The sequence below is a fragment of the Pagrus major genome, chromosome 16 (assembly GCF_040436345.1).
Source record: "Pagrus major chromosome 16, Pma_NU_1.0".
Lineage (NCBI taxonomy): Eukaryota > Metazoa > Chordata > Actinopteri > Spariformes > Sparidae > Pagrus > Pagrus major.
Genome location: NC_133230.1, coordinates 20,110,316 through 20,122,331, shown reverse-complemented (window position 1 = coordinate 20,122,331; position 12,016 = coordinate 20,110,316). Strand labels below are relative to the sequence as shown.

The window sequence follows — 12,016 nt, the reverse complement described above, 5'->3', positions numbered from 1 at the left end:
CTTTCTGTTTCCCTGTACAGAAATGTGCAAGAGTGAGGGTCAGAGCTGTGGAGCAGCTACAGGATGTCGGGATGCAATCCTAATGTGTCTGTGTGTCTGTTAAAATACATCATCTGTTAAAGGCGTTTCTGCGCAGTATGTGTGTATGTAGTAGTTTCAACAAAGAGCATTTGCTGATATATTGCGTACTTACATGTATTTTAGTGGATGAGGGAAAAATATTGAGGTAATTCTAATGATTAAATTCTTTTTACTACACTACATTTTATTTCACTGAACTGACATACTATAACATAAACCCGAGGTTAAAAGAAAAGTTTAGAAAAATATCAATGTCAAAAGCTTTAAAGCTGAAAGCCCGCTCAAAACGAGCATGATTCAAATTCCTAGGCTGCAGTGACCATTATATTGAAACCCTTTATTGAAAACCCCCCGAATACAGTAAAATGTAGGGAATCAGACAGAAGCGGAGGAATTGCCTCACATATCCTGCCCTTTCTTTTGCTAATGCTAGAGTAGAGCAGAACCGGCTCTTTTATTGTGCAGCAGTGAAACTCTTTTTCATTGCTCCATCCTGGAATCAGACGCTGCGGCTGAATAATGCATAAGGCCTCTTGCCTGTACACTATGTAAATAGTCAACAATGGCAACAGTGGTAACAACAGGTTTGGGTCCGTGGGAGTATTATGTAAAGTGGTCAGGGGCAGCATGTCTGGCTCTCTAGCCTGCTATTGAGGCAGTGGCAGGCCCCTCTGAGCACAGGGGGACACGGCCTGCGCCCGGGGCCCGGAGGGGACACGCGCAGAATTAATGAGGCCAATTTAGTGTTGGACCAGGGTGGCGTCTACCGATGGTTCCTCAAGGACTATTGTAGCTTTACCTCCACCCCACACCCTCACTCGTTACCTCTTACCCCAGCTTCTCCTCCTGCCGTGGCCCCTAGTGCTGGAAGGTTCTGTTTCTCGCGGGGGAACACCTGAACCACCTGCACACTACAGAAATGGATTCTATAGGAATCCATGTGATTAACAAGTGCCCATGCCTGGATGGCAAAAGATGATTTATTATAGACCATCTGATAGCACGGAGTACACACTGTATCAGAGGCAGCACCCAATTTACCATTCGTTTCTCTTTAGTGCCTGTGACATGCTTCCACCTAGGGCTCAATATATGGCCACAATACACAATATATATGTATGTCATGTTTTGAAATCTCTTCAAAAGCACTTTGAAAATGCTAGGACTGGGTGACAACACCAAATCTCACAACTTTTTTTGACCAAATACCTGCAGATATTGTAGGGCCAGAATAATGGTAGTCTGGTAAATTCAGAAAATGTGATCTCTTTACTGTAATGCAGCCTTTAAAACCAGGAAAAGACGACACTTATGTTACATCACACTATAATGATATCCAAAATCAAAGATGATATATAGTCTCACAATAACAGATTCCTCCTCATATTCTACCCAATATTTGAATATCTCCACAAACATTTTGTTTTGAATTATAATGAATCAATCAACTGTGGTTTGGTCATTGATAACCTGCTCTCATTCTTCTTCTCCTCAGGTAACATAGAATACAGCTGTCCCGCCACAAACGAGTGCGAGATCACAAAACGGAGACGCAAATCATGTCAGGCTTGTCGCTTCATGAAATGCCTCAAAGTGGGGATGCTCAAAGAAGGTAAGAAGAGTAAGAGAATTTTTTTATTATTCTTACACCCTCAGAATCACACACTGTACGTATTTTGGTTTATAACTTTCATATAACATTCTAAAAATAAAGAAAGTGCAATTGATATGATAGAAAATTATTATAGCATCACACACTGGTTCTCATACTGAAGTCCCAGACCGCTTCAGTATTTTTCATCTACCAGCCCAGAGTAAGAGATGCTTACAGTCCAACTGGTCGGCCCTAGACAACAGTTCCCAGCCCCCCTGTCCTCCCCCTTGCTACACAGCAGTAAATAATGTGCAGTTGAGCTGGGGACAGAAATATGCTGAATAGGTTGATCCTGCCGTCTGAGTAATAGAAATGTAACAGTATTCCGCCTGGAAAGGCTCAGGCCAGGTCCCTGAGCACACACTCGGCACAGTCTCAGCTCTCCCCGGCATATTGATCCACTAAATGTTTTCCGAACATCTCAGCTCTCTTCCTGTGGATGGTTTTTTTTAAAGTCACGCCAGCAGGGAATTCAGTGACAATTAAACATGCTTCCGATGGATTTGTCTGGCCGGGTTTCTACCCCCCTCCCTTTGGCCACTGACTCAGCCCCCTGAGACCCTGAGGCTTGGCTGCTCTTCCGGGGGGAGACACCTATCCCTTCTCCCTTTACCCCATTGCATTAGTGGATGCGTTCTCACTTGCCTCTCTCTTTCTCACTTGTTGGTTGCTCCAGACAAAATGAATAATGAAAGATATGTGGCTTGGGGGTGAAGTGGCGGTGTTATATTTATTCAAGCCTCCTCTGGGAGCAGCTCAGGGACTCTGAGGAAACGTGTTTTCCTCAAGTGCTGATGAGTATGGGTCAGGTAGCACTTGTGTTGTGCAAAGTATGATTGTCCCTTATGGTTATACAGTGGTATAAATACTCTGCCAGAAAGAAGCTCTGATAAATGGGATTCTGTGAAAACTTCCATTTTTAGGTCCTTCGTCAAACTCTGTACAATAAATATATATAACCCACCATTATTCCTCCCACTATTCATTGGATAGTGGGATTTATGGATGCATATATATCCAGTTGCCACCTGAAGCCAGAGTCATTGCCCGTATGGATCTCCACACAGTAACAGAATCCCCTGGACTGCATGCAGCCAGATAAAACCTCAGTGCCAGAAAGACAGAGTAATCGCATTACTATCTGATGAAAAATTTATGCCAATATATCATCTTGGAGAATAAGAGACTACAAAAATATGTAGCTGTGGCTATAAATGAATGACCAGTGTCAGGTCAGGAGTAGAAAGAGTGTAAAACTCAAATATGCAGACTTTGGCTAATCCCGAGGTTCTAATGCACACTTTTGTGTATTCAGCACATTCCCAGAATAAGAATGATCCTTCTTTTTACTCAGCGGCTGTCGTCACCACACTGCAACTATTGTCACCGCCTTATTGAAGTCTTGCGTTTCATAGATCGCTCTCAAATAACTTATATCTGTCACCGTCAAGATTATTCAACATTCGTCATGATTAACTGAGAGACAGGAAGTGCATTTATAGCGTAAGCTCTTCCTTGTGGTCCGGCACTTTAAAGTGTCACCAAGACGAAATGGAAAGAGAGACACATGGTCTGTGTCCACTGTAAGCTCTATGAAGCCGTCGGCTCAACGCCATGCTGGTGTAGAGATGGCCACCGCTCATGTGACTGAGGCTGCCACTTACTTTCATTACCGCAGAAAGGTCACATTGTGTCTCAATGGAAAATCACCTAATTATAACTTTACAGCTCCTACAAAGTACAGTGCTGCCCCCCAATGAATCAGAAGATTAAATCTGTCTCTGTCTCTGAAACAATAACAATATTAGGCATTTTCTGAGGAAATTAGAGGTAGATATTTATACTCTGAATAATAAAATTCACAGGATATCAGTACTGAGCAGGCACAAAAGCTACAGTCAGACCATTCATCTCAGGAAAATGGTCTTTGGAGATCAGCAGTCTGATTACAGGAGACCTGCCTAAACCCCGTGTTGAGTCGCTGTACTTTCCGTTGACTGTATAAAGGAGGAAGTGATCAATAGAAGAATCAAATGTCAGGGGCAACAGGTTTTTCCTCTGATCAATGAAAACGGATCAGAGCTTAGAGCAGGAGAGAAGACAAGATACTATTGAGAGATTACATTGACATCATTCAGTGGCAGTTGCTCTCTCTCTATCTACACAGACTTCCTATCTCGCTCGCTTGGTGACCCGCAGATTCCCGAAGAAGAATGCTTTTCATCTGTTGAAATGACAAAAATGTTTTTATGTACACATCAGCAGCATTGAATGACAAAGACAATAGTTTTTTGTTCCATTGTCCTTGGTGTGTAACAGTGCATTGTGTAAAGGTAGAAAGTGTCTTGTCTTATTGTAAGAGAACAGCGCTAAGGTCACCAACGTTTGCTGAACAAAGGAGCAAAGTATGTCTGCGCTGATATACAATACACCGCTCGTTGTTCAGCAGACTGGCATGCAAAGAACAACCACATCCCACAATAGCCCCCGTCATTGTCACATAGAGAACATACACATAAACCACACTCCATTCATATGTATGACCCCTGAAATACTAGACATGTAAATGTCTGGCAAGCCGTCCATGTCAGTAGGACGTATACAGTCTGCTTCAAAGATGCAGAATTGGCAGTAGTAAAGTCAAACATTGCTTAAAATTCTTTTTACAATTCTGTCATTTAGTCAGTCTGAAGTTTAGTTTCAGTACCATTTGGTCTCTAACTAACGATTATTGTCATTGTCGATTAATCTGTCCATTAATTTCTCAATTTATCTATTAGTTGTTTGGTCTTAAAATAGTTTACTTTTAAAAAAAAGTAGTGTCAATGAGTGTTTCTCAAAGCTCAAGATGACATCCTCAAATGTCTCGTTTTGTCCACAACCCCAAAATATTCAGTTTACTGTCATTGAAAAGTAAAGAAACAGAAAAAAATCCCCTATTAAGAAGATTTTCTTAAAAAATACTCAAACCGATTGATCTATTAGCAAAATGGTTGCTAATTTATTTGATTGTAATCAACCAATCGAGGAAGAATGTCAGCTCACAAGGAATAGTGTAGCTAACCTGTAAATGTGACGACGGTGTCAGCATGGCAGCTCCTGGGGTCAGCATACGTGTGGGGGGGTGATGCGTGACAATTTTTCCGCTACCCTCGCTCATCACCATTCGCGATTAAAAATGCTGCAACACACTTACAAGTATGCAAAGCTGGCAACAGGGGCCCTTTGAAATAGTGCTGACGGCAGTTTAGCGGGGCGGCTTCCTTGAAAGGCAAGGTTCACCATGCCTTGCCATGTGGCCTTCTGATTTTCCCAGCTAAAATAGGGTCCGCCTAAGCCCCCCTTGGCATTGCCAACCATCCCAGACATCCTGACACTTTCCCCAGGGAGAGACACCCAGAACAGGTGAGAGACTCAAAATAAGGGCCCCAACCATGGCCGGCCACACAAAGTGAGTGAAGACAGGCCCTTTTGTAGGAGTGTGCTCTGAAGGGGATTATTATTGTTTTTGGAGAGAAAGAAGAGCCCTAGGTCAGCTGGCCCCAGCCCCCACCCTGAGGCCCTGCGCTAATCCGTGCACAAATGCCAGCCGCCTTGGCCAAAAGCCCTCTCCCCCTGCACCCTGCTTTGAAGAGATGATACCCGAGCTCACCCGCTGCTACCCTCGCTGCACTGTGTAGTGAGCCATAAAACAGCGAGATGACTTTGGATGAGGTGGTACTCAACTCTCTTCACACATTTATAACACACCTACTGTTTACTTTGGAGGCAGCACAACAGAGCGATCAGAGTCAGACCACTTAAAGCTTCGGGTGCCACCAAAGGGACATTTGAACCTCACAAAGGCCCCTATAAAGTCCTGGCCACGGTGCCCGACAGGCAGCATGAGTGAATGAATCCGTCTAGCTGCTCTTAATCACTCTCTCTTCCTCTCTGCCTGTATCTGGACAGTAAAATGAGACAGGTTAGTGCCAAGCTTTAATTCCTGTCAGCATCTGTTAATTATGGACAGGACTGTTCTAATTAAAAGAGGCACCCATCTTACCTTCGTCGCTGGCTTTACACTGGCTGACACAGCCACATGACTCAACCGGCAGAGACGCAGCCACCTGGCAGCGGCCGAGCTCATAGGGAGAGCCGGAAGAAACCGTAGAAAGGGGTGACATCACGTTTAACAATGAGAGGAATTTTCCATCCCTACAGTAGAAACGCTACCATCTGAGCTGAAGTGGAAGAAAGTTTTTAAGTAGACGTGTATGAAGACTATTCTCAAGACGCCTTCACAGAAAAAAAATATTTCTTTTTATGTTGCTCATAAAAATGAAATTGTCATGGTGTGTGCGTGCGTGCATGTGTGTAAAGCAGAGGTAGTTGCTGTCAGATGATTCCCTGGTGCTTGCTGGGAAGGATGAGGCTCTGTTGGGAATTGGGGGTAATTAGGTTAGTGGGTTGTCAGTGTCAGGAAATTGAAAGACAATCCTAATCAGATTTGTGTTTCTAGGGAATCAAATCATTTATATAAGTAGAAGAAATCTCTATTCTACATTTACATGATGATACAGTTTACTGGACCCTTCCTCCTCAGATGTGAGGGATAAGGTGCTTCAGCCATGTCAGATAAGAGGTGAAAATCAAGCATATTATATTTTGCATAAATCCCCTGTTGAATTCCTCTTTGTTAAATGAAGGCCACCGCTTCTACCTTACATCATCTGATTTTGCTCTCGCCCCTCTCCGTTCACCGAGCGACCTCCAATCACCGTGCATGGGACACATCCAAACTCATCCCCTCCAAGAGCACTCGCTGATGGGCAAATTGTATTAGGCTCATTTGCAGTGGCCACACAATGCCCAGGTTTGACACCGTCCTCCCTGTTATAAAGTGATGAAATCATCAAGGAAGTGCTCTGGCTGCGGGTGTCGTTCGCCCAGAGGACGCGGGCAGCTGACAAATTAACTCCTCCTCCACCGCAAGCATTTCATTGAGCCTTTTCTCATCCGCCCTTTAATATTAAATTTGTTTGGTGGGGGTTACATTATGCATATAAGTTAAATTGAAGGGATTCTCCCTCTTGACAGGATTAAGATATCAGGGATATTTAGGCTGTACGGACGCAGTGACATGCCCGGACAAATATGAGGAATGCAGGATATAAATGTTTGCATACAATTGCATTAAATAACCAAATACCTGCCTGCTGGTATCAAATAAATAGAACAGCGTAGATGAAATATTTTAACTATGTTGAAAATTAATAGAATAGAAAAGACATCCAAATGGAAACATTCTTATCAAATAATGAGATAATAAATAACTTATGTTATGATGAGGCCGGCTTGACATTTACAGTATCAGTGTGCAACCTGGCCCCCTAGCTGTGGCTGGGGGTGATAAGGCCTTAGTGCTACTCCAGTGAAAGAGGGGTGAAATAAGGGTCTTTTATGGGAAAGCAATACCTAGTTATCTATCTGCAGTATGACAGCGGATGTTTTGTACAGTGTGTGCGGGACTGTTGTCTCCGCTTGTTCTTTTTCTGGATACCGAAGAGCACACACCTGAGCTCACACACACAAGCAAAGAGGCATGTAGCTGGCAGCTAATTAGTATGCAGTCTGCCTCAACCCCAAAAGCTAAATAATTAGAGGGCCAGTCTGTGAGATCATTGACCCCGCGTTAAATATTCATATGTTTAGACCTGCTCTGGGCTCAGCTGTGTCACAGTAGACCAGCCAGGCATGGACCACATATGGGAAGGCAGCCGTGCCTCTGACACATCCGCACACACACACACACACACACAGGAGTGCATGCTCACACACGCAAACACACACTCGTATGCCACTCTGCAGACTTTTTTAAAATGCTTACATATAGAGCTGCATCTAATGATTATTTTCATTATCAATTAATCCACAGATTATTTTCATGATTAATTGTACATTGTCAAAAAAAATTGAAAATTGGTCATCATAATTTCACAGAGCTCAAAGTGACATCTTTAAATTGTTTCTTTTACCCAACCATCAGTCTATAACCCAAACCCATTCACTATCATAAATGACCAAAAAGCAGCAAATCCTCACATTTACACTCAAAAGACCACTTTCACACATGATCTTATACAGAATATGTTATTTCTGATCATCGTCCCACATTTCTAGTGTAATGGATTGAGGATTTATTGCGTGTATCTTTTTTGAGTTTGTTATTTTCATGTATTTGATATCCCTTAAAATCTGGTCTGGAAAAAATACCCTTCTTCATCTCATGTCCCCTCTTGTCGTTTTTTAACCCAGGGGTTCGTCTGGACCGCGTGCGAGGGGGCAGACAGAAGTACAAGCGGAGGTTGGATGCAGAAAACAACCCGTACCTGGGCTTGACGCTCCCCCCTCCCACCAAAAAGCCTCGTGAGTACTGCTCCATCTAACCCATTGTCTCGCTCCTCTGCCAACATGCAGGTGAAACTGGTAAAACTGCATCTCCAATGTTTGAACTGTTGACAGTTCACTGGTCAGGCATATAGGTCAGCTATTGTTCTGGTCCATGCTGAAATATGGGTCTGATAAGTCTATGAGCAGATGACCAATAGTAAATGACGACAGATTGCTAGAGGACACTCACATTCTCAGATATACATTTCACTCCATTCACATGCATTCTGTAGGGACAAGAGCTTTCAGTGCCTCATACAAATTCAAGCTCCATCCATTAATTTGCATAATGGGACGAGAAAGAAAACGAGACCACCCCTCTACCATGTGTTACAATTTCACCGATGTTTATCAGCGCTGGTGCATCTTTGTGCCTCGCCGAGCGTTGCAGTGTTATGACCTTTGACCTCTGCTTTGCTTTGACACCACCTCACCCCTCCTTCCTCCTCTATCCTCAGTCACAAAGATAGTGTCTCACCTGTTGGTGGCGGAGCCGGAGAAGATCTATGCCATGCCTGACCCCACCATGCCGGAGAGTGACATCAAGGCTCTGACCACGTTGTGCGACCTGGCTGACCGCGAGCTGGTGGTCATCATCGGCTGGGCCAAACACATCCCAGGTATAAAACAAATTATTTTTGCTTCCTTTCTCCTTTTTTTTAAAGGCATTTTTCTCCTGTCCACACACTCGCGCACACAAACGTAGATAATTAATGACAGCAGCTCATCCAGCCTCGGGGTGTGTGCAGGATGGAGGGGGTGCAAAATGGACAAAGCTCTGCAAGGAACAAATCAATAGAGTGCATCTAAAACCCCGGCATTGAATGGAGTGGGGGACACTGAGCTGATGCCAATGTATGTTGTAATCACCAGGGAGATTTAGAACAAAGTTGGGACCCTGCCCAATCCAACAAGACATCATATCGCACACAGACAACCACATATATGCACACACGAATGCACACAAGCACACATACATTGAATTATTGATGGGCATAATCATGTTTCTTCCTCGCCCCATAGGCATTCTGATAGACGAGGTGTTAGGTTATAAGAGGCTGTTGAATTAAGGATACAGCACCTCACGTCAGCAGAGATTTTGCTTCCTTCAAGAGTTTTCCTTCTGATTTTGACAGAGAACACATTGTTTAGCCGCTCTTTTTTTTGCAACCGAGGCAGATTCTCCTTGATCTTGAGCGTGACCCCCATAACTCTATAACATTACAGTGCTGTAGGCATGGAGGGGGGGAAACAAACTAAATGAATGTGTCCCTCAGCGGCACCTCCATAACCTCTTCTTCTCATCAGCATAACTTGGACAGGCACGGAGCTGTCAGCATGCAGGAAATGTGCGACATCACTACAACACTGACAAACTCTCACAGTCTGCCTCTCTCATACACACATACATAGATACAAGTACGGGCTTTGCGTCAAATCAGGTAATCAGAAGATACATTCCTGTCCTAATTCATAGATTCAGAAGATTCATTTATTTTCCGTGACGTGGACTCCACCTGACCTCGGCCAGGTGCATTTTGTTCTGAAAAGGTATTAGAGTACTTCTCAGAAGGAGGGGTATTAATCAGGTACAGATCTGATAGTAAGGAGATTAGAGATGGATATGCTCTCAGCCCCTGGCCTCAGCCCCGGCCCCTTACGCGTCTAAACTGTTTGGATCACTCCCCACAGGCCCTGCGTGGTCAGCACACTGAGAGTTTAACAAGGAGCTTAGTCAGGACTGGATCACAACTGACCCGATAACACACTCTCATCGTTGTGACCCAAAAATTACACCGGCGTCGCGGACGCACGCAGTAAAAAAAACGTCAACATTCCCGTGCTGGCTGCTGGAGGCATCGCTCACTGAGACGCACATGTGTACAGATACAGCAGAAAGAGTCTGTCATCTTTTTTTATCTTTTACTGTGGAAAAATACAGAATACTTCACAGGTCATCTGAGGCCACTGAGTAAGCTGGAGCAGGTGTTGTTAATACAGTAGTCCACACGCTAACCCCATGAATCATACTCGTCATCATCATCACACCATTTTGTTGTAGGTTTTAACTTTGTATCCTGGAGTGCATCATCATTTTAATATCTGTACACTCCAGCTCGGATTTTGTGTGTCATCGTGTTGAACCCCTGTTAATCAGATTATACTAACACGTATTGTACAGTGGATAGATTCATAATGTTAATGGGATTTGCCCCCACAGATTGCGGCAGAGGACTTTCGTCATTCCAAATGTGTTGATGATGATCATTTAACCCAAAACCTGAGGCAGTAAGCCATGTCAGTCTGATCCAACTGTGACAAGTACCTGGAACTGAATGGATGCGATAAAAATGTGCTGCACCTGCGAGATGGTAGACTTTAAGTAGATTATTCAGATCTGTCTCTGTAGATACTATTCACACTTGTGCTTTTGTTGTATATTTGGTCATTTTTAAATTGTTGTAAAATCTTTTTTAAGCCCAGGCCTATTAATCTTAATCTTTTTAGGCCTGGGCAATATACTGATATTATATCATTACTTGATACGAGGCAATATCGTTATGTTGTGATACGTCTTTTCCTGGTTTTAAAGGGCTGCATTCAAGTAAAGTGATGTAGTTTTCTCAATTTACCAGATGGTTTTACCTGTTCCAACACTTTAGACCCACTTGATCATTCTATCCACATTACTGATGATTATTTATCAAAATGAAAGTACCAGTAATCACCCTTTTATTTACATTCCTTTTGTTTTTTTGTCAGAAATATCATGAATATTTGATTTTGAGGAGATTTGAAAATATCCAGATATATATCGTGTATCACTGTTTAACCTAAAAATACCGCAGTATTATTTTAAGACCATATCGCCCAGCCCTAGATTAAAAAGAAAATTTGACAGGATAAAGACTTCCACTTCAGCTGACTGCTTGGTCTGTGTCCGTCCCTTTGGTGGTGTCTGTATTAGGACAGTGGGTGTCCTCTGGCCATGAAATGGCTGCATAATTGAGTTGTACATGGCTGAACCTGATCAGAGACGGTTCACTGGTTGAGCGAGACTCCATGCACTAACACTCCGTGCAACAACGGTACCCCAGGGCAGCCTACCATGCTCGGCTCCTACAATATTTCTCCCTCCATCCGCTGCGGGACAAGAAAGGAACAGGGGGAAAAAAACTGCTGATTGCATTCTGATAGATTTTTGCAGCCTTAGGCAATGGAATTAAAAAGATTAACAGTTCATTATGAAGTAGACCACATTGATTAGGCCATTGACAGATGGGCCAATAACCGAAGTCCAAATGTAACAATTTAAGTGTCACGAAAATTGGCACTTACCTTCTCCCAATTGATTTTTAATTTCCCCTATTCTCAGCTAACATTTGAAAACGCGTTTCAAAAGTGGCATAATGTGGAGTCGAGTGGCCCTATTGAGTTTTAATTGGAGGGCGATTGGAGGATATCAAAGCCCTGTCATTAGTGTAGATGGTATCTTTGCCTTACAGGGTCCAATGTCAACTTTGTCATCCCAGCTCTATTTAGCACACCATGAAAGTTCAGTTTGCACACATGAAGTGATTTTCAGATTTTACAGTGTTTTTTAGATGAAATAAAAATCAATCAGATCAGGTGAACTTGTTACCTGAGTTTAATGAGGAAGATATTGAAGGCTGATGTCACATATCAAAAGCCTTTTCACAGGTTTGAATTGTCAAACTGCAGCCTTGCCCTCACTCTGAATCTGCCTTTGATTAATTGATAATCACTGCGGAGCTTTCGGACACTAGTGTCACGGCTCCAAATAGCATGTGAAGCAGAGTCAAACGCGGCTGTTGCCTGCGGGGGGGC

At 43.3% G+C, this 12,016-nt stretch overlaps 1 protein-coding gene across 4 annotated transcripts in view; it reads left to right on the top strand.

Annotated features, from left to right (window-relative positions):
* The window catches only part of esrrb (estrogen-related receptor beta), a 45,445-nt gene that overhangs the window by 22,672 nt on the left and 10,757 nt on the right, over positions 1-12,016 (top strand). For 2 of the 4 annotated variants that reach the window (XM_073482759.1, XM_073482760.1), the window contains 3 exons: positions 1,577-1,693; positions 8,033-8,143; positions 8,626-8,787. In XM_073482759.1, the coding sequence (XP_073338860.1) occupies positions 1,577-1,693; positions 8,033-8,143; positions 8,626-8,787 (390 nt within the window). Of the gene's footprint in view, positions 1-1,576; positions 1,703-8,032; positions 8,144-8,625; positions 8,788-12,016 lie in introns of all 4 variants that reach the window. The other 2 variants (XM_073482756.1, XM_073482757.1) reach the window with 1 other exon arrangement.